This window comes from Erpetoichthys calabaricus, chromosome 1 (genome assembly GCF_900747795.2).
Source record: "Erpetoichthys calabaricus chromosome 1, fErpCal1.3, whole genome shotgun sequence".
NCBI classification, from domain to species: Eukaryota; Metazoa; Chordata; class Cladistia; order Polypteriformes; family Polypteridae; genus Erpetoichthys; species Erpetoichthys calabaricus.
In genome coordinates, this window is record NC_041394.2 from 244756344 (window position 1) to 244783645 (window position 27302).

Sequence of the window (27302 nt, forward strand, 5' to 3'; positions counted from 1 at the left end):
CTGGCATTGTCTGTCTAGATAGATAGATAGATAGATAGATAGATAGATAGATACTTTATTAATCCCAATGGGAAATTCACAATGAGTCTAATGAGTTGTCATTGTTAATCTAGTTGGGACAAATAGATTGACCTTTAAGAGATTTAAAAATCTGTTGGGACAAAAACATAAATGAACAGCAAAAAACAATAGTCCTTCTGTTACTTATGGCTTATTCGAGTGGCCGCGAAGAAATAAGCTCGCTACCTCGTCGTATGTTTACGGTATTCCACCACGAAGAGGATTCCGACGCATTAGAGAAGTTGCGCATGCTCAGTTACTGAGAGCTCGCGTTTGCTCTCTCCCGTCACCCCCTGCGCTCTCTTCTCCCCGTGTCTCTCTATCATGGCAGATATGGTGCGGGATCCGGAGCAAGAAGAAAATACTCAAATGGAATACCACGTTAATGGGGAGCTTGACGTTGATGACAAGGACGAAGCAGACACACCCGAGGATATCAATAAAAAGAAAAAGAAGAAGAAGAAGAAAAACAAGCCTACTGGTCCTGGTGAGTGTGGTTGATGATAGGCCAGTCCCAGACGAATTCCCCGAAAGCTTAGACGAAGCTTCGGCCCATAGTATGGCTTGAGTGTACCTTTGCTGGTACCTAAGCAGGGTGTTGAGCTGTAATCTTATGACTTCAAAGTTTTATCAGCCAAATGCTATTTTCAGGAACCACGATTCAACCACGTTAGAGCTTGCCAGTTACTGAAGTTGGTCGGCGTGTTTTGTTGTGTTTTCATCCATAGTGAAAGCTCGCAAGAACTACTGTTCAGTTATTAGTTCGTGTGGTTGAGTGTCGTTTTTATTATGTTTACCTTCCAGCATCAAGACCACTGGTTATATGATAACGTGCAATTATTATTTTTGTCGGCGTCCTTTAAAGTACAATGAGCAGGACGTAACTCGGTTTAATTGCAACTTTTCAACTAACGTGGTTCACAGTTTGAGCTCCGAGGAAGAGCGCTCACTGCAAGTTGTCATTATGGGGGTGTTTTGGGGCGGCTGTGGCCTTATCTTGCATGTAAACAGCGGGTTGGAAACCTGGCGTAAATTAATTTGTTTAAAGAACTTTCGCTTTCTTACTTCAAGTGTATAGGACTTCATCTTATTAGTAAGTAAAGTTGATTTCGAAATGCTTATTTTTTTGCAGTAGCCAATGGAAATGTGACGGAGACAACTACGATCGTCGTCGAAGAGCCTAAACAGTTGGACAAACAAGCTTTAGAGGATAAAGATGATGATGGCGACGAAGGCAAGTAAATCTGTTACTTAACTCATTGTGTTACAGCTGGCTTTACGGTGGTTTTTTTCCCTCTCGCTATTTGAAGCTGTGTCGCCTATGTGTACTAACTTTTAAAGCAGTGTTTTTTTTATGTATAGAGGAAACATTGTGCTAGGAATTTTGTCGGAATAATAAATTAGTGAGTGAGTAATGGTCAACACAGGTGTATTTAGTTTTGCAACCCTGTCCAACAATATACGTTCGTTTTAATACCCTAACGCGTATAAAATGCGCGAATAAATTATTATACACAAGCCTTTTAAAATTCAGTTTCCGTACGATTGTGTTGATCATATTTCATTTTAGCGCTACTTAAGTTACTATTATGCTCGAAAGATTGAAAATGATCATTTAAAGATAGTGTTTGCAATAGGTTTACACAATTATTCAGAAATGCATTACTGTATCACGCATATTATGTTTTTTATTTGTTGGCAGTGATCAAATTTTTAAGCTAAGTACTTTTTATTAGTTATGGGTAAGTAGAACAAACGACCAAGTCTTGCAATTGAAGAGGAAACCTTGCCATTTTTTAGAGGTATTTTGATGTAATACTGGAACAACTTTATAACCAAATTAGTTAACCAAACTGCTAAATTGTCTCCTTAGTTGGTATACTTATGTGTTGTTGCAGAGTTGTAAAGAGCACCTTAATTGGCAACATCACTATTTTTAAAATTGTAAGCTCAGTATGGCAGAGTATTTGGAAATTAATAGCTTACCTTGAGTCACATCTCATTTTTGTATAGCTGGGTTTTCAAATAGGAATCAATGTCTCTTTTTTTCTAAATACTGTATTATAAGATACAGTACTAATATTTGAGGAGGTTAATGGTCTTTTAAAAAGTGAACTGAGATGCAGTAATATGAGAAAATTATATTGAGGAGCTTTGTATGAATAGTGGTGTTCACAGACTTGTTTTCCTGGAAAACAACTTTTTTTTTTTTTTTTCTTTTATTGGTATGTTTAGCTGGTTAAACTGTCACCTTTATTGTCACATCACTTAACATAAATGTATGTGTGGGTAAAAAACTTGGGTGCTAGGTCCACAACAGTAAAGCAGTAAAGTATCCTCTGATCTGGCAATCTTGTTGTGCCCCCTACTGTACACTCCATGGGTGACAGGGCCTTCAGCTGTATAGCGCCCAGACTCTGGAATGACCTACCGAAATTAATCAGGTCAGCTGACTCCATGAATTCTTTTAAAAAACAACTCAAAACTCATCTGTTCAGGAAGGCTTATAGCTCTATTTGACTTTATTACCCTTCTCTCAGTTTATCTCTCTGTCAAGATGCTCATGTAACCTGTGTGTGTGTGTGTGTGTGCGCGCGCAAGACCATCAATTATGTTGTCTGTTAGGCTTTTTCTCTGAATTCACTGTCGTAATCTTCTTTATTTATTTATCTGGTTTGTACAACGCTATATACTGTATACCCTGCTGTTCTTTCTTATATTCTGTAAGTGCCTTGAGCATGGGAAAGGCGCTATATAAATGTGTTATTATTAAGCATAGTGGTAGTCTGAGTGCTGATTTACACACTGATATACTCATAATGAATAAACATGTATATTCATGAGTCACACATTGTACAAAGTACAGAATTGAACATAATACGTACACTATACAATGCATTAAGATAACACAAAATAATTGTGTTGCAATGCAATGCAGAGATGAAGGAATAGCTGCATGAATGGGAGGTGTAGGATTTTGATAAGGGTAAATACCAGTCACTATGCAGAGTGTTCAACAAATTGATGGAAGAAGCTGTTTTAGAGCTTACTGGTCCAGAACCTAATGTCATTATATTGTTTGCCCTAAGGTAATAATATGAAAAGTTCGTGACTTGGATGACTGGGGTCCTTGATTTCCTGACTTTTACTTACACACTGCCTAACATATGACTTATAGGTTAGGAACTTCACCTCCACTGATTTTTTGGGAAAAAGCGTTACCCACTGCAAGTCTTTGTGATCGAGGGTAGAGTAGTTTCCATATCAGGCAGTGTTGCATTCAGTTGGGATGCAGGTCTGAATGATCTGAAATTGTTTCTCATATTGTACATTTTAACATCTGTCCATCATACAGAGTAGTGGTTTTTATTTGGGAACCCAGCAAAAGTGAGGTCACCAAGAGACCTGATGCCTGAAGTATTGATGCAAGATGGTGCTTGTTTTGAGCATGAATGGGAGTCAGGATCAGAATAATGTACCTTTTGGATGTACAGTTATTTAAAAAAAAAAAAACCATTGAAATGTCATCAAAAGAAATTTGAATTTAGTGTGCTTTTGGGCATTTTGCTCTATTTTGTTGTTAAGGATGGTGGTGATCGTTTTCAGATGATTCAGGTTTTATATATTTGCTATCAGTGTTGTTATTGTATCAATATACTTCTGGTCTGTCTTTGTGTTCTTTTCATCGATCGTAACTTCCATTTTCAACACCAGCTTTATTCAGTTAATCTCTCCTTTCAGGAAAAAAATATCAAGTTTTCACTATTAGGTGAGGTCTTTTCATAATTTACTGTTGAAGAGATCAAACCTGTTTTCTTGTACTATTTTGTGGTATTCTCCGTACACGTTTGGCATGTCACTGTTGATACTCATATTTTTATTTTTGGTAGTTAAGGGTTCCTTTTTTGTTTGTGGTGAAAGTGGGTTTTGCATGGTTTAAAAAAAAAGTAACCATTAATGTAGTACCTTTCATGCATGTCTCTCTCTGATTCTTCATTTTGAAGAATAATCTGAATTAACATCCAGGCATTCAATAAGTCCACAGAAAAGTTTCAACTGAAACATTGCTAGCAAATTTTAATGGTGCTAGGTTAGGTTACAATAGTTTATAAAAGTATGTTAATCATTATTTAGACACAATCTCTGTTTATTGTATACCACTGGCTCTAATTAACTGTATGGTTTATTGCTTTAAAAGATTCTTATACTTGTGTTAAAGTTCTAAAAGTTTGCAAAGATAGGTGTAATTAATGGCAGAGAGACAAGAGTATCTTTCCTGTATTTTTTCCCTCACTTGGTACAGCAATTTTAGTATATATGCATGCTAAGGTTTCTATACTGCTTGTACTAGGTGAATTCTACACTAGATTTTAAAAGTAGATTCAGTGGCTGACTGGGATGTAATGAAAGAATGACTTCAAATAAACATTGATGGATCACGGAAGTCCTGTTGCTCTTAAACTTTTTCAACAGGGGCTTAGCTAGTCCAAAACAACACATTTTAAATGAAACTGTGTTAGTTGATTATTATAATTTTAAGCAGTCACTGTCAGTTAGGCATAAATAGATCCCCACCCCCACCAGTTTAATTTCTCCCTTTTTATGTAGAAGCATTTTAGAGGGAAATAAAGTAAAAATGCTAAATGACAATACAAAGTAAAACCTAATATGCTCCTATTGCATATTGTGTGGACCTCTAAACTTTCAAGAAGTGATTGATCTGTGGGCAACAGATTTGTTTAAGGTAACGTTTACCTTCTGAAAATATTTTTAGGGTGTATATTAACAATTTATTTTATCCTGCTTTTACTAGATGGGGATGATGGTAGTGATGCAGCTGGAAAGAAGAAAAAGAAGAAGAAAAAGAAGCGGGGAAGTATGTTGTGATTAGTTTTTTAATTTGATTGTGAAGTCGCATTTGGGAGGAATTGACATCAAGGAATACTGAGTTGCCAGGTGTTTAGTGAGAGTACCCAGCACTACCATGGCGAGATGACCAACAGTCCTAGCTCTGTTGATGTTCAAAGGTGTTGGCTGTGTCTGTTTAAGGAACTGTAGGGACTTGTTCCAGGTACGGAAGCGTACAGTCTCCTAGGTACTCCATGAGTAATTTTTTCTTTGGCAAGAGTCAATTAATTTGCTAATACGAATCTCACCAACCAATCACATTCTGTTAAAAGTTTCTATTTACTCAGATTTGGTGATAAATTTAGTTGGTAGTAGTCTTCAGTTGCTTGTTGGTGCTGAGTGTTTATGCTATCTTCTGATCTTTTCTCCCCTATGTCACTAAGCTCAAATTCTGGTGAAATAAACTGAGAAGGTTCTCTATACAATATATGAAACCAACTGAGTAACACTTGAAATACTGACGTGACAATCCTGGTCTGCAAAATACCTCAAACACAAGATGGGAAGCAATATTGAGATTATGTTATTGCAGTCTGGCATCAGTTATGTATTGAGAGCACGTGAAGTTTAGTAGTGTTTTACAGCACTGGTTTTTCACAGTACTTGTACATTTACAATTGAACGCATTACATTTTACATTGTACAAATTACTGCACTACCCTTTACTAAATTGTGCCATTCTAGGATTGTGTGTTTAAACCAATGCAGCATTATGATTTTTCATAAGCAACATAGAGCTTATATAAAATGGTAATAACAATGGGCCAATCCTTTGCCTATCAGTCATCACAAATGATTTTCTTTGAATGTGTGGGAAAAAATTGTTGCACAGTTGAGTAAATGACTGATAAAATGTAAGTACTTTTGAAATTGATGTTGCAAAGCATATACAGAATGAGTGGACAGGACTTAGGTGATTTTTGACAACAAAAGAAAGTTACTTGCATTTGGTTTAATCAACTAAATGCATTTCGATCTTCATTTGAAACTTGAAGATAAAGCTGAATCCTCCAACATTGTATATTAAGTTTTTGAGGGGCAAGGAGGTCACATAGCAAAGTCTAAATAGAATACTTAAACATACAAGTACATGATTACAGTTTAATCTAGTTGGTTTACAAACACATGTTTAAAAGTGCATATAAAATAACTATAGTTTTCAAAGCTAAATAAGGCTATGGTGTACATCTATTCTATGTTGTAATTTTTTTTTTTTTTTTTTTTTAAGAAAAGATAAAACAAATCCAACATAAACTAACACACAGAGTTCTCAATAATAAAGTTTGGATACCCTGGTCAAATTATATATTTTATTGACATAAAATTTATTGTAAGAAATAGCAATACAACTAATAGGAAACAAAGTAAAACCATGGCATTTTTATGAAAAAGTTAATGAGCAGTTGGAATTTATTTGGTGAATTAAAAAATGTAAAAGAGTAAACGTAGCATTTGCCAGAGTTTGGGCAGTGTTTTAGTTGTAAGTTCTTAGAGCTCATTAGTTGGTAGTGTTGTCTGACGTGAGTGAAGTTATCTTAAAACTGGGTAGGAATAATTACATGGCTCAGTGAATGTCATTTCTAAACCAATATGTAGCTTTGTGAAGGCGATACTGAAAGTAGAGGTGGTGATTTAGAATTGCAAAGCTCTCGTTAACCTGGTCCAACAGACAGCAAGCTTCTGTTTGCGAAGATATATTTGTCACACGTGTGTCACATGTTCAGAGAGCACATTTTAAAAATAAACATAACCTGATGCAGGAGAAAACACATTCTGTGGCATCAGATGACAGTATATACTTTTATTATTGACTGCATCAATGGAGAAATAGTAAACGAGAACGATATGCTGTCACAGGAGCTGTGTGTACTCTGTTGTTCAGCAATATGACAGTAGCTTAGGACTGTATGTATACTTAAAAGAATTGGCAGCTATATTTGTGAAAATATGAACTGCAGAATATGTATTTGAAGCAAACAGAACTCTTCGAAAGGACTGCTATTGAGAGAGCTGATAACAAAGAGCCAAAGGAGATGCAGATTTCAATACTTAAAATACCCAAATCAACATGTCTGCCTAATGACACTGGTCAAATCAGTGAAAAGGCTACACAGCCTTCACCTTCTCCTTGCACGTCTAAACAAATAACTAAAGAAATTTAACATTACCATCTAATTGGAATTGTAAACCTTCCATGACCAAATAGCCGCAGCATTTTAACATTTTGTATATCTATAGACCAAGCCAATGCAGTGCGATGGTAAATAATATGGAAAACGTCCATGAGGGGGGGAAAAAATCTGTTGTTCTTGTCAAATAGTCCACATGTCAGTTATCCAGTTATTTATTGACATGTCAAATGCATGCCTTTTTTTTGCTAAAATATTGTTTAGATGCTTCTGGAAAAATTGGCACACATCATAAACGGGAAGCAAAGTTCTGTTTTGTCTTTGTTTTTGAGGCAGTTCTTCAATTCTTCATATGGGATTGAGATATTTAGGCAGATCTTCAATTCAAAAGTCTTACAGGTGCATCTCAATAAATTAGAATATCATTAAAAACTTAATTTATTTCAGTAATTAAATTCAAAAAATGAAACTCATATATAGATTCATTTCACACGCGAACGCAACTGAGAGAATAAAACTGAATAAAAAACTGGCTATTACAGAGGGAAATCCAAATGTATGTTTTTATTCTAAAATAGTAAGAATAAGAGCAGCTCACTTCTCAAAACTGACTCGTCTGGGGTCGAACCCGTGAAGTTTTGATTACCAGTCAACAGTTGATACCGTTGTGCCAACGAAGCTGTCGTAGCAAATGCGTGTCAATGTCACACCCTAACACGGGTTCTTTTTCTGCAGTTATATTCTTGAATGGAAGCGCACTTGTTCTGTTATATTTGTACCTTTTGTGAAAGTGTTTATTTGATATTTGGACTTTAGGCTTCACACAATAAACACTTCATGTCTACATTTTGTCAATTTTTACTAAAACATGAAAAACGTTTGTTTTAATGATGTGTTTACTGTACATAGATTGTTGTAGACATGGAACACACATGAAATGCATGCATTCCAAATAACGATATAGTATTTATAAAAGGTGTAATTTTGCTTGACTTCTCACTCTATACAACTCTAAGCAACTGATACGCAGGTAAATAGACTTAAGCTGACAAAAGTGTGCGGCGGTGGGGGATGTGATAGCAGGCTGCTTATTGACACATTTACAGGACAAAAGACGCTGATGGAGAGTGCGAAACGATTTAAGGTGGGACAGATCTACGAGTTTTTTCGTAGGCTCTGGTAATTCTAGTGTTAATGTTTTTGATGAAATTCCTTGTTTAAGTAGGTCACTTATTTTTAATGTCATACTATATTGTATGATTTTTTAAAAGTATTTTGTATTTTTCCAAAAATTTGTTTTTGAGTTTATTCTTGAAATGTGCTTACATTTAATTTTTCTGTATGCAAATAGTGCCAGTTAACAAAGGGCAAAGCCACTGGTAGAAGGGAAAACTACTAAAGTGGAGCAACAATTTTAGCATTTTGCCCCACCTGCATGTTTATTAGAAATAATAGCTTAAATACCCAAATTGTTTTAAAATGCAAGAGTAAAAGCAGATAAGATCAGGAAAACTAATGTATCACTATAAAACTTTGAAGTGCTTATTAAAGTTGTACAACATTTTCAACATACTGTACTCTTGAAAATTTCTAGGTTTAAACCAAGGTAAAAGTTGTAAGCTATATCAAGTAAACCGTAAGTCCATTTAAAAAAAAGTATAACAAAGAATGAGCCTTAGAAATCTAGTCTGATTTCAGAACATGTTATACCTTCAAGTATTTCCGGTAATGAAAATAGATTTGTTAATGCAAAAAGTTACGTTTTACAGGCTCCTTCATTAACAGAATTGTAAACAGCATGTTTAAATTTTCCAGAACACATATTGTATGCCCAGATTGCTGAGAGCAGCATTACTGTGATATTTTTCTAAATAAACCTTCATACATTATGTAGGCACAATATTCAGTTCTCTTAATTTGCCTGTGTCCCTTAAGTTGCAAGACACTGAGCAGACAGCTCTGCCTTTGCATGTACCATACACTTCTCTGTAGAGAGAGATCTACCTGTAATGGACAGAAATCACACTTAAAAATCACTAAAGCACATAGATATTTTTTTTGAAGTATTAGATTCCTACACATTAACAAGTGAAAATATGAAGATTTCAAATGCAGCCGAAAGCTTCACTTCCACTAGACTCCTCATTCTGTAGTTTTTGACTTGTAGTTTTGTTGTTAGTAAGCAAGGTGAATCTGCTTGCCATTGACAGTTTACCTACCACTTCACTTAACACAGTTAAGTCAGTAAAAATAAAGCAAATACAACATGCTTCCATCGAAGCAGACAGAAGACAAAAATTGATCGTCATACACAATCTTGAATAAACTTCATTGAGTGTTTGTGGTATGATAAGTAGAAAATAAAATGGAAACTACTTCCTATATATAATGCTTCTCTCACTGACAAGTTTAGAAGAAAAAAATTCCAGTGATTATTACCTGAGCATAGGCATTCGCCTACATTCATTGTGTCTTAAAGTATGAAAAGAATCTACCATTTAAAATCAAGTCTGGCCAATAATATTAAATGTAACAGTTGGTTAAATAACCGTTGCTTGCTGTTCGTCATTATATGTAACCTTAGTATGCATGCACATATTTGAAGATATTGAAGTTTGATTAGGTTTACATATGCTTAACATTTTATTATTGAACTGTATGACTGCAACTAATTTTAATTTTCTTGTCCTTTTTGACAGCCAAGCTTCAGACTGATCCACCCTCAATTCCTATTTGTGAGCTTTATCCCAGTGGAGTTTTCACAAAAGGTCAAGAATGTGAATATCCTGCAACACAAGATGGGTATGTTTATTATAGTTTATTTAAATGAGAAAAGTAATACCTGTTTTTGCCTGAAAATTATAAAGTTTGTTGCCTTGTAGACGAACAGCTGCTTGGAGAATGACAAATGAAGAAAAAAAAGCTTTGGATAAGGCAAGTGAAGAGATTTGGAATGATTTCAGACAAGCAGCAGAGGCTCATAGACAAGTACGAAAGTATGTTATGAGCTGGCTTAAGCCTGGGCTAACAATGATTGAAATCTGGTAAGTTTTATTTTGTTTATTTATTTTACAAACTATTTGAAACAGTTCAAATAAGATTACCATTCAGAAACTAAAGTACAAATTTTGCTTTGGTAACAAAGCAAGAGGAATCAATGCAGCAATGCTTGTAAGTCCTAATTGCATACTTTCTCCAGATAATATCAAGAAGAGTTTTGAAGTACCACTCTCTACCACTCGGTCACTTATTTTGTTTTTAGCAATTGTTTTTGTAATAGTGATGGACATTTTAAACCCTCCGATTTAGTTAAAATAGTATTGTCAGTGCTGCATTCAGAGGTAGTTGTTTTTGGGTTTAGGGCCAGATAGTATTGGAAATAACTGAATACATGTGCATTAAACAATAATTGTCAGTATTGTCTTGTGTGGAAGAATAATTTTAGGGTAGCATAGCATTCATCTTAAAGAAATAGCATAAAGGGTTAATAAATGTGGGAAAGCAAATAAAGGTTACATGAACAACAAATTGTGTACACTGAAATACAAGATTTGGTTTAGGAAAAATACTAAGATGGTCAAGTAAATAAAGAATGTACCAGAAGAAAGGTTGCTGTAATATACAAAATGTACTGAAGGATGACTAAGAGATGACTAAGAAATCCGCAGATGTCCTGTAAACTAGAATGGACAGTTGTTATATGCACAGAATTTCAATGGTGGTGTCTCATCTCAAAAGGTATAAGAAGAACCAGAATATAATATAATAAGACTTTTATTTTATATAAATCATTTGGGTGTAAACCAATGAACCAACCAGAGTAAAATGTATGCATTGATTGATAGTGTATGTAAATTCAACAGTTTATGACATTTACCTCTATCCTTTGTTTCTGTGACCATCCTGATCATGCTGTAATAGACTTTTTGAAGAATGCTTCCTCCAAGGCATTTTGCTGAGGAGTCATTAAAAGATACAATGAATAGCTTTTGTCCAGCCTGATTACTGAATTGTCCTGTAAGAGGATGTTTCTTTCTTTAATAAGTTAAATTTCGATCACACTTTTTGGCACAGGACTTTTTTTTTTGGTTTTGTTTTGACCAGACCAAATCAGGCAAATATTCATCACATTATGGTACTTGGCTTTTTTCATGAAAAAGTATTCAGTACTGCTAGTGCTTAATTGTTTATTTGCTTAATTGTTTAACCTTCTTTAATGTGGTTTGGAGTATTTGGGGGGGGTTTAGACACTGATAATAAGCAAGGTATTTTTTGTAAACCAGCTACAAGTGCTAAAATAGCTGCTTTAATATAGAATAAGAATTAATGTAATGTATTATTAAAAGAAAAAAGCAGAACAAGAGGTTATCACGTGATTATCATTTCAAAATACTCACCATTAAAGTAATGTAGATTAAAAGAGACAAACCATGTGATCAGCTGCAAGACTGTATACACTTGTTAGAAAATAACTGAATATAAGTTAAATTTTTTATAGTCAAGCATCCTTTGCTTTTTTCCAGTGAAAAGCTTGAAGACTGTTCAAGAAAACTGATCAAAGAGAATGGTTTAAATGCTGGCTTGGCATTCCCTACAGGCTGCTCATTAAACAACTGTGCCGCTCACTATACACCTAATGCAGGAGACACAACTGTGCTGCAGTATGATGATGTCTGTAAAATTGACTTTGGGACACACATTAATGGTCAGTTTGGGGATCAATCATAATATGCAAACTGTACTCGAAATGTCATATTTTAATATTTAGCTGTTATTTTTCTACAGGACGAATCATTGATTGTGCATTCACCGTCACATTTAATTCAAAGTATGATAAGCTCCTTGAAGCTGTGAAAGATGCCACAAATACAGGAATTAAGGTATATCTGCTTCTCATTAGTAGCTTTTCGCTACCACTAGAAAAAAGATGAAAGTAGGTCAATCCTGATTACTTTATATTCCCTTTATCTTGGAGACTCATTTAAAATTTCACAGCTGTTTTGCTTTCTAGATAACATAGAGAAACTGTGCTAGTGGGAATGTCATGGTCATCAACTGGTTTCAACCTGTGTCATGTAGATAAAAACTCAGTTGAAGCATTGTTTCCTCTTTTTTTTTTTTTTTTTTTTTTTTTTTTTTTAAATACTCTGTTTGGATTAGTTTTGTTTGGTGCCTTGTACATTTGTTCTGGCAAAATGGAATACTAAAGGTGTTGAATTGCAGACTAATAACAAGTTCAGTATTGAACAGTTGGCCAGCAATTTGGTCTGTATCAAGAAAACATACCAAAGGAACTGAAAGAAGAGGACATTGTGTCCAGTGTGAAAACATTACTGTAAAGACAAGAACAGTAAAGCAAAGAAAAAAGAAATACAGCAGTTTTTTTGGGTAAGGGTATGCTGTGTATGTCAGCTTGAATTATGTCATGTTTTTATCTGACATTACGTTGGCCATCTGTGTGTGTTGTCATTTGTGACAGGTTATAATATGAACCCCTCTGGTTATGTGCATATTATTAAAGGGTAAACAACAAATTAATGTTTATACTAGGCTTTCAAATAGGAATGCACCAATAAGGGAATTCTGGGCCAGTGCCAATATCCTTATTCATATACTTATCTCCCAATGCCAATATACACATTTATTAGATACAGAGAATAATGACACTTGATATTTCTGGATGTAACATTTAATTGTATAACACATTTGCATTCCATTTTCAATCATTAAAACAAATGACATCTGCCACATTTGGCTACCTATTGATTATATAAATGACAATTTTGTCTTTGTGATGGGATAATTTCAACAATAGTTGAAAAAAATTAAAATTGAAAAAGGATAAAATAATACAATGACAATTGAATAAGCAATACCACTTAAGAATAACAACTTTTGCAGATTATTTACAATCATTACAATAAATGGCTTCTGCACAACTACATTTAGCTGACTATGTGATCATTGGTTTTACAGGTTTCAGTATTAAATACTATAATAGTTTTTTTCTTTTTTTGATGGAGTACATCTAACCACAACTGAAAGAATGAAAATTTAAAAAAATAAAAGTATACAACGGTAAAGAAATAAATTAACCTTTTCCTGGATGTTTTTTGTTCTATTTTTCTAAATGATTAAGAGCATCTCTGCTTTGTTGCAGGAAATTTCGTTTCTCTTTTCATTGATCACATTAGTGGCCACACTGAATAATTCACACTAGGGTTCACACTAGTACATATGGCTGACAGGAACTTGCATGCTACTTTGCTACTAATGGAACAAGTGAATTAAATGGTGCTTTGTGGTGGTCTTTAGGTATTTTTTTTGTATTATAATCATTTATTTAGCAGACAGCATTTTTCAAAATAAATGATAAAAAAATCAAATCAAATTTAGTCATCAGTCCGATGCCAGTAAAGTTATTTCATCCTGTTGTGCTGCCAATACAGATATTAATCAGATATCATGCATCCTTACTTTCAAAACATAAAGCTTCCTCAAAACAAGCCCGTTTTGGAAACATCCTCACACTTCTGACTTCTGCCATTTGAAATTTCTGAAGATTGGAAGTGGGGTTTTAGGAGTGGTAGTGGTAGCTACATGTAACTGGTGGATATAAACTAGAGTCTGAGCAACCTTTCTTGAATTCTGTTTTTTTTTTGTTTTGTTTTTCTTCAATTATCCAAAACATTTGTGTACATGAATTTTGTTTCCTTTTCGACACTGATGGTGCTGCTAAAGTGATCCTATCACACTTTGAGATTAATTGTTTAGGATGAAGAATGCGGTTGGCCTAACATTGTTTGTTGCCAGAAAAAATATATATGTAGAAAATGGCACCCAAACTAGGTACACAATGCAATTGATTGTACATTTATAAAAAATAAATAAATAAATGCAAGACTATGTTGAATATTCTAATTAAAAAAATACTTTGGTTAAGTTGGTTGCTTGCCCACAACAGACAGATGAGGGTAGGGGTAATACTTTCTCAACTGATATTTCTCTGGATTGTGTTGGTGTTTGCGATGCTTCAACAGGTGGTATGGATTCATGTCTATCTGACAACATTTTCCAAAAGAGACCATGAAGTTTTCTTAAAATTAATCTTCTTCAACTGTTTGACTTTTCCTTGAAACTTTCACACATCTAATTATCTTCATAAATGATCTTAATGAGGGGGTGGACATAAAATGGTTAAGGCAATAAGGTCACCTTGTTGGCAGATTTCAAAGTTATCTTCCAAAGACTGTCAGAATCCTCACAACAGTGGCAGTAATGTTTAAATAAAACCAGCTACATAATAATATTTTAAATTGGGTAGGCCAAGTTTCAGACTGGGTGGGTCCAGGCATACAAGTGTGTAAATGTAGCTTTGCCCTTATGCATATAATAAGCAAGGTCATGAAGTATATACTAAAGGAAAAGCAGAAATGAGAATGTGAAAAATGAGGTGAGACCAGGAAAAACTTAACACACATACCGCATGTGACTATTGCTGTAGTTTGACATTGTTTGCATATGGAAAAATATCAAGATTTTTGTTATTTCATATTTACTTAACAGAAACAAAACCAGTTATTAAATGTAATACTACTTTTTAATTGTAGTGTGCTGGTATTGATGTTCGTCTATGTGATGTTGGTGAAGCAATACAGGAAGTTATGGAATCGTATGAAGTTGATATAGATGGGAAAACTTATCAAGGTGAGTATCAAAACTTCTATTAAAATAACTTGACTGTGCTGTCGAACAAATTGAATCCCTTCTCATTTGCATATTGGTACAACTGTCGATGGGTACTTTTATAATATTGCTTATTAGCTGCCTCTCAGGAATAGTACAGTATACCCTATTAAGCTAGTAATTAAGAGTTTTGCTCTTTTCCTAATTTTTGCCTAATTTACTGAATTTAAAAAATTTTAAGAAGTCTAAGGTCTGTTTGCATTCAGGGGAATATGTATGTAAATGTTTCTGTAGATGCTTAGCACGTGAAAAGAAGTCTATTGAACATGAGCAGGGAAAATCCACAGATGAAAACATGTTCTGGGACTGAACCTATATATATGTATTTTATGTGAAGGAAGGAAGCCTTTGAAAGTTGTGCAAAATATGACACAAACTGAAAAGCATAACAGCAAAAATGCACTAGGTTTGAGTTTTTGACATCTTTGAAAAAAGTCACCATAGAAAATCTAAAGCATTTTTTCCGAATATAATTTCAAACAAAATTGTTTTAAGTAATATGTTAATTTCAAGTATATTTTTATTTTTGATACAACTTGCCATTTACATTTATCATGTCAAGCTTGTGATCTGAAAATAGTCAGTTAAATTGTTAACTTGCATTTATGCCATATGATTTTTTTTTCTTTTCATTTCAAAATCATTTTGCTATTTTTTGAATTTGTTTTTATCTTTTTCTCTAACTTATTTTCAGGACACATTTATTATAGAATCATGCTTATGGAATATGGGTGCTCCAAGAATTAATTTACTCTTTACCTCTTAGTACTATAATCTAATTTTAGCAGCAGTTTTGCATTTTCCCCATACACACATCTTAAGATTAACTTGCTCCTTTCTCAGGCAAAACAAAAAAATTTTTATAATGTTATATACAGTGGGGGAAAAAAGTATTTAGTCAGCCACCAATTGTGCAAGTTCTCCCACTTAAAAAGATGAGAGAGGCCTGTAATTTTCATCATAGGTATACCTCAACTATGAGAGACAAAATGAGAAAAAAAAATCCAGAAAATCACATTGTCTGATTTTTAAAGAATTTATTTGCAAATTATGGTGGAAAAATAGTACAGTCTGCCATGCATGTTTAAGAAGGATCACCCCAAAAAATGCAAAAAGGTTGTTTTTTAAATTCTCATTTTTTTTAACCTTAACTAGTTTAATTAATCTTTTGTTTCATTTCTCATGGTTAGGATTTGTTTCCTTTTGAGTTAATTTGTTTTCTTGGTCATTTTAGTTACAGTATAGACATAGACTTGTTTTGCCCAACTGGAAGAATCTCAATTCATCTGTTATCACTTTTCAGGAAAGCAATCTCCCCTCTCATTTCAAATTGAAAAAATCAATTTGTCTTTACAATCTGCTTAGATTGTTTTTCAGAAATTGGCAAGAACTTTTGAATGTAATGCTAAAGGTCCTGTTTATTGTTAATTTTTTTTTCTAATTTTCCATGCAACTAAAACCATTATAGAAGTCCACTTTTTTAAACAATTTTGTATGTATTTCCGATACATTGTTGATTGGTTAACAAAAGCAGTTAGTTTACTGCATTAATATTAAGCAACTTTAACCAGTTGTTCGTGCTTATTTGTCGACTTTGTTTCCTAATTATTTGTGTTTTTGTTATAGTTAAGCCAATTCGTAATTTGAATGGTCATTCAATTGGACAGTACAGGATACATGCAGGTAAAACTGTTCCCATTGTCAAAGGTGGAGAAGCAACAAGAATGGAGGTAATAATCTTGCATCTTATCTATTCATATTTCAGTGTGCAGCAACTTTTTTTTTAATATTTTTATATATATATATATATATATATATATATATATATATATTCTTCTGTAGAAGTAATTGGTCATATAAGGAACCTGACAGTTTAAGGCCATTATTGTTAGAGTATAATTTAAATCTTATGAGAGGTAGACAGTACTGTGCATATTCATGGGTATATTCATATTTATCAATGTAGACATGACGATTGGTTATTTTACCTTGATGTAAGCAGATATTAAAAACCTTAACCTACAGCAGAGAATTACATTTAAGAGCAGAATTATGGTTCATACATAAAGTACATATTTTCAGATTGGATTTCCAAATACAGTTACAAGAAAAACTACATTAAAGACCATATGAGGATAAAATAAGCTTGCAAAAAAGCTTGTGCAGCATGCTCCCAGGTTTCATTGCGGAAAATGTGTGGCATAACTTATGTCAATTTTAAAAACCTCTAGTATTGTTTTTTTTACCTTTATTTGCAAATGCTGTAAGGATTAAACTTTTTTTTTTTTTTTTTTAAATCATAGCATGTTCTATCTGGTTCTGGAATGACATTAGCGATTTGTCTCTCCACTTTTCATGTTATAGTAAACTAGGGGGCTTCGCTCGCCAACCCCTGGTGTTGGGAAATGACAAAGAGCGTGATGTATGAATGAGATATAGAATAGTGTGAAGGTGTAGATGATGCATATAGAAAGCAAACAAAGTGTGTGGCACAGTGTAAAGGTTTATTGGAAAATTTCTTTGTACACAACATTAGTAGTAAAGATGGTGTCTTGTCCTTGAATGAGTTTTCCTTGGCATGGAGCACTTATAACCTTAACTGTAACATCAGATGAACGTCGAACTCGTGAGAAGGCCACATAAAGTTGTCCATATCCAAAAACGGGTTCAGAGAGGTAGATGCCAACGTTGTCCATGGTTTGTACTTGTGATTTGTTGATGGTCATGGCAAATGCAGGGTTAATGGGGAACTGTCGGCGTTTAAGTGTAAAAGGTAATCGCATGTTTTGTACTAACTATCTTTTGAAAGCAATGGTAATTGTCTGCGTATTTTAAGGTGGACTGAACAATAGCTGAGTGCATGGCATGTGGAACAATAGCTAAGCACTGTCTAAAATCTCCTCCTAATAAAAGTACCTTCCTCCAAAGGGAATATTATTATTTATCAACGTTTGTAGAAGTTTATGAATGGTGTTGAGTAAGTGACTGGATGCCATTGTACATTCATCAATAATTAACAGTTTTGCAAGACGGATGTCACGTGCAGTGCTACTGTTCATGTTTATAGTGGATACCGATTTGTAGGATCTAATGCAGTTTATAAAGTTTGTACTTTCAGGTACATCGTTAGTTAGAAGCTTCTGTAGATATTCAGACTGCCTCCTTTACATTCATATCCTAATTTGACCCTTTTGACAACAACGTGTAAATTCATTACTTGTATTGCCAGTTGTTTCTTCAGGGAAGTTAAGTGAATGACAATGATTGCAAATGACATTCATTAATCCCAATGAATTGTCCTGAATAGTGGACTCATTATTGAACGCGTTGTCAGCTAACTGGCGCAAGCGTTTAGCAGGTGTCTGTCGTTGATGTCCGTGACGTGTATGTTTTGCTTGTGCCGTTTGAGAGGCGCGTCGTTGTATGTCCAGTATTTGGGACGTGTTGTTTAGGAGCTGTAATCGATTTGCCTGTGCTGTGTGAGAAGCACGTTGTAGTTTACGGCGTGCATTGTTTGTATTGAGCCTTGCTCGTTTTTGTATGTCGGTCAGTTGAGCTTTCTCTTTTTGGAGCCTTGCCTGCTTGTTTTCCGACATTTCAGATGCGCGTTGTAGACGTCTGCGTTAATTTATTCTGTCCCTTCGCTGCCGTTTCTGTATGTCTGAGACGGGAGGTGTTTCGTTTTGAACCCGTGCCTGTTTCGATGCAGCACTGTGAGACGCGCGCTGCATGCGTCTACGTTCATTTTTCTTCTGGAGTTTCAGAGGCGCGTTGTAGGCGCCGACGTGTATTGTTGTTTTTTCATGCGGGTTCATGTGTTTGGTCCCGTTACCCGAGCCGTATCGTTTTGTACCCGTGATCGTGAATTCATGACTTGTTTGTTCTTCAGCGTTAGAAATATGGATAAGTAATAAGGAGGATCGCACTCACGGTTAATATGGAGCCTTTTCTCTGTGGTTGAACGGTTAATAGTGCCTCATTGTAATGAGATCCACCTATGCTGCATAGTGTGAATGTGTTGAGATGACGTATGTTTAATACGGACGGTTCGTTCAGAAATGGGGCTTTGTGTGTCATTTCTTATTCATGTTAGTGTGGTCGTGGGTGTGAATCGTCCTTTTTGTGTACGTTTCGTGTGCTATGTCCGTAGTCTGTCCCGTTTCGTGTCCAATGGGCTTTGTGTGGTGCTCGCGTCTTCTTTTTTTTTTGTGTGCTAGGGGCTTGTTGCCTGACTTTTTATTTCTGTTAGTGGAGGGGGTGTTTGTGTGTCGTGGGTCTGAATCGTCTTTTTTGTGTGCGAACCGTTTCGTGTGCTATGTGGTGCTTGCGTGTGACTCCTTTGTTTTTGGTGTTCTAGGGGCGTGTGGCCTCATTTCTTATTTCAGTTACTGGAGGGGGGCTTTGTGTGTCGTGGGTCTCAATCCTCTTTGTGTGTGTCCCGTTTCGTGTGCACTGGGCACAGCGCCGGCGTCTGACTCCTTTTTTCTGTGTGCTATGGGCGCGGCGCCTCATTTATTATTTTATGTTTCATTCCATCCGGATTCCGTTGCTTGGGGGGGGGGGGGGGGATTTGTGGGGCGCCTGCGCAGTACGTCTTTTGCGTCCACGGCCCATGGCCGGATGTCCCTGCGTCCATCCGGTTTACCATTCTCGTTTAGTAATATGGATTAAATCTTTAATGTGAACTAAAACTGCACACAATATTCCAAATGTGGCATGTTTACAACTCCACGTGGTCTGTGTATATCTGTGTGTGTGTGTGTATGTGTGTGTGTGTATATATATATATATATATATATATATATATATATATATATATATATATATATATAGTCATGTTGGAAGACCCAGCCACGACCCATCTTCAGTGCTCTGACTGAGGGAAGAAGGTTGTTGCTCAAAATCTCACAATACATGGCCCCATTCATCCTCTCCTAAATACAGTGCAGTCGTCCTGTCCCCTTTGCAGAAAAGCACCCCCAAAGCATGTTTCCACCCCCATGCTTCACAGTAGGGATGGTGTTCTTGGGATGCAACTCCTCCTTTTTCCTCCAAACACGGCGAGTGAAGTTTAGACCAAAAAAGTTCTATTTTGGTCTCATCTGACCACATGACTTTCTCCAATGCCTCCTCTGGATCATCCAGATGGTCATTGGTAAACTTCAGACTGGCCTGGACATGTGATGACTTGAGCAGGGGAACCTCCCGTGTAATGCGTGATTTGAAACCATGACGGCATAGTGTTCTATCGACAGTTACCTTTGAAACTGTGGTCCCAGCTCTCCATGTCAGGGCTGATTCCTCACCTTTCTTATCATCTGTGATACCCCACGAGGTGAGATCTTGCATGGAGCCCCAGTCTGAGGGAGACTGACAGTCGTCTTTAGCCTCTTCCATTTTCTGCCAATTGCTCCAACAGTTGATCTGTTTTCACCAAGCTGCTTGGCAATTGCCCCGTAGCTCTTTTCAGCCTTGTGGAGGTCCACAATTTTGTCTCTGGTTTCTTTTGACAGCTCTGTGGTCTTGCTCAAATATTGATTTGATTTAGATTTCTCTTTTGTTCATTCACTGCATTTTGTTGATTGATGAAAATAAATGATTAACACTTCCATTTTTGAAAGCATTCTTTGTTTACAGCATTTTTTCACACCTGCCTAAAACTTTTGCACAGTACTATATGTATATATGTGTGTGTGTGTGTATATATATAATGTGTATACTCTAGTGCTGGGCGGTATACCAGTTCATACCGAAAACAGTTTATTTTTTTTATGATATGGATTTTTCTTATACCGCAACACCGGTTTAAATTGCCTAAACGACGTTCGGAACGTGGCGCAGTGGGAAACTGTTCAAGTGGGGGCCTTTTTCACTGCTACACCGCTAAACACAAATTTGTTGCGCGGGGGCTCTTTTTCACTGCTACACCACCAAATAGGTAGCGGTAGCGTAGGTATTGCGCGGTGAAAATGGACAGAGAACATTCCAAAACTGAAGCCGACGATAAAGTTGAACGTGATGACACAGAAGAACTTTTGCCGAAAAAAAGGAGTCACGTCTGTCGCCTGGAGATACTTTAGTTTTAAAAGGTCAGATGTGTAAATACTGTTTCTATACTACTGGATAATACTGCAAGCCAAGTTGAACTTGTTTTTTTGTTTTCAATACAGTGTAATGTACCTGGGTACTGTGTAATAGTGTAACGACATGTTGACTTTATTCTCGACATTTCTACTTTATTCTCGCCATTTATGTCAAGGTTAAAGTCGACATGTTGACTTCATTCTCGTAATTTGTCATTAAAGTAGAACATCGTAAACTAAACTTCATCGTAAAATGAATATTTAATTTACTAGATTTTCTCAAACCCCGTCATAAGTTATATAGCACATTAAATGTTTTGTGTTAAGTGTTTTCCGAGATTCTTAAACTGACTTCTTCTTGCACTAAGAGGAGTGCGATCGCCGCACAGAATACATTCACTTCATTATCTTCCTGCTCTCTGAACATTTAGAATGCTAAGATAAATACTTAATATAATTTTCATGGTGAAATGCATTAAAGCATGCATTAATCATATGGGGGCACGGCCTTGCATTTGCATGTTTTTCTGGTGGGTTTACTCGGCGTGCTTCAGTTTCCTTTCAAAGTCATGTAGGATATGGGGTTTTGTTATGCTATATTGACCCTGCTAGTGTATGTTTTGCTTGTATTCATCCTGCGATGTGCTGGGGACTCGTTCAGAGATGGGCGCAACTCTGAATGGATGGCGTAATTAAACATGTATAACGAAGATATTTTTAAAGTTCTGAACACTCCGTGGGCTAAGTTTATAACTAGTTTTAATTTCACAAAGACGTTTATCATGTGGTGATTGGTTATGTGGTGAAAGAAAAAGGAAGGATAGGAACTGGGGTTTTGGTACGTCAGATAGAGACAGCATGCATGCAATAAAGAGAGCCTGCTCAGAAGAACATGCATTGAATTCTGTGTTCGTGTCTCCGACCACCAGATCACAAACCCAACATTTACACAATATTTAAGTTAAACCTGTGCGATAGCCATTCATACATCCAGTTTTTTTGGAGCCTCATCACACCTGCCATAAAGTTCTCTACACTAAACATACACCTGGGGACCCCTTACTACGAGGGAGCAGCACTACCGCCTCACTACCGTGCATGTGTAATACCTGCTTTAATGCATTTCATCATGAAAATGATATCAAGTATTTATCTTAGCATTCTAAATTTTCAGGAAGCAGGAATATCATGAAGTGAATGGATTCTGTATGGTGATTGCTGTCTCCTCTTAGTGTGGAGGAAGTCAGTTTAAGAAGCGTAGTGATTAACAACTGGGTCGGGGAACACAACACAAAGCATTTAATGTGCTGCATTAATTTATGACGGGGTTTGACAAAATCTAGTAAATTAAACATTGATTTTAGGAAGAAGTTTAGTTTACGACATTCTACTTTAATAATGAAGTAAACTATGAGAATAAAGTGGAAATGTCGACTTTAATCTCAACATATAGTTTTTTTTCTTCCCTGTGTCCGTATTGTTTTTTTCTTCACCGTGGCCCTAATACGATTCCGTAGGGCTAAATACCGCCCACCCCTAGTATACTCCCAAGAATTTGAAGTCATCCACCTTCACTAGCTTTACTTCCTGCATCCTCGCCATTCCACTGATCTCCGCCTCATTTACACACATGTATTCTGTGTTGTTCCTACTGACCTTCATTCCTCTCTTCTCTAGAGCGTATCTCCACCTCTCCAGGGTCTCCTCAACCTGCACCCTACTCTCGCTACAGATCACAGTGTCATCGGCAAACATCATAGTCCACGGGGACTCCTGTCTAATCTCATCTGTGAACCTGTCCATCACCATTGCAAATAAAAAAAAAAAAGGGCTCAGAGACGTTCCCTTATGTAATCTCACCTCCACGTTTGAATGCATCTGTCACTCTTGCTGCAGACCTCACCACTGTCACACTTCCCTCGTACATATCCCATACAACTCTTAAATACTTCTCTGCCACTCCCGACTTCCTCATACAATACCACAACTCCTCTTGAGACCCTGTCATATGCTTTCTCCAGGTCTACAAAGACATTATGCAACTCCTTCTGACCTTATCTATACTTCTCCATCACCACCCTCAGAGCAAACATCGTATCTGTGGTGCTGTCTCCTGGCATGAAACCATACTGCTGCTCACTAATCATTACCTCCCATCTTAACCTAGCTTTCGCTACTCTTTCCCATAACTTCATGCTGTGGCTCATCAATTTTATCCCCCTGTAGTTACTACAGTTCTGCACATCCCCCTTACTCTTAAAATTCAGTACCAGTACACTTCCTCTCCACTCCTCGGGCATCCTCTCACTTTCCAAGATTCCATTAAATAATCTGGTTAAAAGCTCCAATGCCATCTCTCCTAAACACCTCCATCCTTCCACAAGTATGTCATCTGGACCAACAGCATTTCTATTTTTCATTCTCGTCATAGCTGTCCTTACTTCCTCCTTGCTAATTCATTACACTTCCTGATTCACTGTCACCACATCATCCAACCTCTTCTCTCTCATTCACTTCATTCATCAGCCGCTCAACATACTCTCTTCGCTTGTGAGTACATTTCCATCTTTATCCTTGTATCACCCTAACCTGCTGCACATCTTTCCAGCTAGGTCCCTCTGTCTATCCAATCGGTACATGTCCTTTTCTGTCTCCTTAGTGTTTCGCCTCTCATTCAGTTGATCATACACCTTTTCTTTAGCTTTCGCCACCTTTCTCTTCACCTTATGTCTTATCTCCTTATATTCTTGTCTACTTTCTGCATCTCTCTGACTATCCCACTTCTTTTATGCCAAAATCTTCCTCTGTATACTCTCCTGTACTTCCCCATTCCACTACCAGTTTTCCTTTTACTCCTTCCTCTGTCCAGATGTCACGCCAAGCGCTGTTCCTTCTTGCTGTCACCCTTACTAATGTAATAAGCTAGTACCATTAAAGTCTAAGCAGTTTACATGATTGTGTTTCCCATTTTGTTGCATAAACTTGACTGCTTAGAATGTTTAGCTAGAAGCACAAATAAGAGAAAAAACAAAAATTGATTATTAAAGCTGTATAGATTTATATGTGAATCAGGTTTTGAATTATTGGGGAAATCAATCCCAATACATTTAGTGTTAGAGATACACTATATTGAGAAAAGTATTGGGAAACACTTTTTAATTACTGAATTCAGATGTTTCAGTCAGACCCATTGCCACAGGTGTATAAAATCAAGCACCCAGCCATGCAGTCTCCATTTATAAACATTTGTGAAACAATATGGGTTGTTCTGAAGAGCTCGGTGACTTCAAGTGTGGTACTATGATAGGGTGCCATCTTTGCAATAAGATGGTTTGTGAAATTTCATCCCTACTGGATATTTCATGGTCAGCTGTAATGGTATTATTGGACAGTGGAAGCATTTAGGAACAACAGCAACTCAGCCACATAGCGGAAGACCACGTCAAGTTACAGAGCGGGGTCAACAGTACGTTGCATGGCGTGTAAAAGTCACCAGTGCTGTACTGATTCCATGGCTGAAGAGTTCCATACTTCCACTGATATTAATGCTTCAGCATACCAAGAAATTTTGGGCAATGCTATTCTTCAAACTTTGTGGAAAACGTTTGTGGAAGGCCCTTTTCTACTTCAACATGACTGTTCCTTAGTGCACAAAGTAAGTTCCATAAAGATGTGGTTGGATGAGTTTGGTGTGGAAGAACTTGACTGCCCCGCACAGAGTCCTGACCTCAACCCCAGTTGAACACCATTGGGATGAACTGGAGCAGAGATTGTGAGTCAGGCCTTCTCATCCAATATCAGTGCCTGACCTCATAAATGCTCTACAGTATGAATGGGCACATATTCCCTCAGAAACACTCCAAAATCTTGTTGAAAGCTTCCCAAGAAGAGCGGAAACTATCATAGCTGCAAAGGAATGACCAACTCCATATGTATTTGAATGCAGTGTCATTAAAGTCTCTTTTGGTGTGATGGTCAGATGCCCCAATGCTTTTGTCCATATAGTGTATGTTTCCCAGCAGTTTCATACCTATGCCTGGAGCTGCGTCTGCCACCAAATTTGGCTTTAGTAAATGGTGACCCTGTATAAGTTATGCTATGGGCATCATGTATCCATTTGAATACTTTTTCTTTGTAGTTGTACTATGTGTCAATTATGTCTGTAGTATAATTTTTTTTTTTTGTTCTTTCCTTTGTCAGGAGGGAGAGGTATATGCTATTGAGACCTTTGGAAGCACAGGAAAGGGTGTAGTTCATGATGACATGGAATGCTCTCACTATATGAAAAATTTTGATGTTGGCCATGTGCCTATAAGGTTAGTGTAATTCAAATATTGATACTTGATACCTAAAAATCCTGTTTGGCAGTGCTTAAACATATCAATTTGTATATTTAAATAACTATTAACCTTTATAGTCTTAAACTATCACATGAAAAATATATTTGAATTACAGTTCTTTTTCCAGAAGTGGGGAGTCAATGAAGCTCTGAGGCTTTGGGTATATTATGACAATTCAGTGGAATGAAAAAGTACAAAGATCATATTGGCTTAAATAGCCAAGATTGTGCTTTTGTGGAGTTGGCTTTTATATAGTTTTATATAATTTTAACTTACTGTCCTTAGCGAACAAAGAATGGTACGTATCACAAACCATCTCCATAAGTCAGGTTTAATTTATATTTCAGCCTTTGCATTTGACATCGGATTAAACAAAGGTACAGTGATACATGCAAGGTGTGGAGTGTCAGCTTTTTGGTTCAAGGCAAGATAGTTTAATTTTCTTTGATTGCAATTTCAACAGTTGCAGTTTATTATTTGAGCCTAAAGTACAGGATGCATTTAACAGGATCATTTATGATTAGAAACACTTGTCACATTGTACCAGAGTCAGTGCACATTAATATTATTAAACTTTTTAGATTTTGTTAAATTATTTTTGAAAAATGTTTGATTTTTATATAAAAAAGTTGCTTAAAGTTTTTCTTTTTCTAAAGTGTCTTTCCTGTTCTTTTTTTTCAGACTCCCAAGAGCTAAGCACCTCCTTAATGTCATAAATGAAAACTTTGGCACTTTGGCCTTTTGCCGCAGATGGCTGGACCGTTTAGGAGAAAGCAAATATCTAATGGCTTTGAAAAATCTATGTGATTTGGGCATTGTGGATCCCTATCCTCCACTCTGCGACATTAAAGGTTCCTACACAGCACAGTTTGAGCACACTATTCTGCTGCGCCCCATTTGCAAGGAGGTTGTGAGCCGGGGAGATGATTATTAAGCACTTCTTTTTCATCTTGGAAAGCTTTTTTTTCTGATTGCTTTGGCAGAAAGCAGCATTCTCCTGTTCATGTATAGCTCATTATCTCTGTAAGCAGTAGACTATAAAATATCTGCCAAGTTTTTGGTGTGTGGAAAGTAATTCAGAACAAGTATAATTTTACCCACTTTTTTTTTTTCTTTCTCTGTCAGTCAAATGAAAATAACACTCATCTGTTCTGAGGATTACTACCACTGCAATAAACATTTGTATTGGGTCTGCATATTCTGCTTTAAATGCAGCATCAGCATCAATTAAGAGAAGAGATAATTTTTTTAAAACTTGCATTTGGCCAACACATACAGTGTTTGTATTCCTCCTACCTCCAGGGTTTTTAAATTATGCTGATTAAAGTGGGTGCCAGTGTAGATTCACATCTTAATTTAATACCCCTCACAACCCCAACCTCCCAGTTTTGCAAAAAATATATATAAAAAAAAAAAGAAAGAAATAAAAATCTGTCTAAACTAATTATTCAATATCTGTCCTTTATTAAAGGTTTTACAGCAGTGGTGGTGAATGAGCAGCTACGCTTGTGTAATGGAGTTACTTAGCGCATTGACAGTCATGATTAGTCATTTACCAGTAAACCCCCGATTCTCTAAAGAATTGCAAATGCAACAATGGCAGTCAGTTTCTATTCCCTCCGATATTTTTAGGAATGACAAATTCTGGAGGGTGGGAGCATCCTGGTAAAGTTTTCATTGAATTAAATACATATATTTGTACTAAAGTTAATCAATTTATTAAAACAAAAATTGAATTTTAATTGTTACATCATTTAAGTCCAAAATGTCTGAGTTGTTGCAGTTATAAATACAAACAATATCGGAGTGGAAAGGTTTAAATGAAGTAAATTGGAAACAAAACATTCATAAAATGGTAAATCCAAAATATTAATCAGACTCTGGGAAGCCGCTGGGTTTGACTCTGGGGCGCTCTGGCGCATGCGCCTCGGTGCGTCTGCCGTCCGTGCATATATTAATAGGCGCCTGCTTTCATTGTTTTTATCCATATGGGCTCGGTTTTGTATTTCTAATCGTTGAGCTCTTTGTTTTTGGAG

The 27302-nt window shown here is 36.2% G+C and overlaps 2 protein-coding genes across 2 annotated transcripts in view; one reads left to right on the forward strand and one right to left on the reverse strand.

The window, feature by feature from the left end:
• LOC127529042 (uncharacterized) overlaps positions 1–27302 on the reverse strand; it is a 481049-nt gene that overhangs the window by 42625 nt on the left and 411122 nt on the right. The window lies entirely within an intron of this gene.
• On the forward strand, positions 340–26710 carry metap2a (methionyl aminopeptidase 2a). The gene is made up of 11 exons (XM_028813495.2): positions 340–547; positions 1193–1294; positions 4874–4936; positions 9797–9899; positions 9980–10141; positions 11621–11802; positions 11883–11977; positions 14708–14804; positions 16470–16573; positions 25127–25242; positions 25948–26710. Exons 1-11 carry the CDS (start codon positions 385–387, stop codon positions 26198–26200), a joined length of 1440 nt encoding a protein of 479 aa, XP_028669328.1. The 5' UTR covers positions 340–384; the 3' UTR covers positions 26201–26710.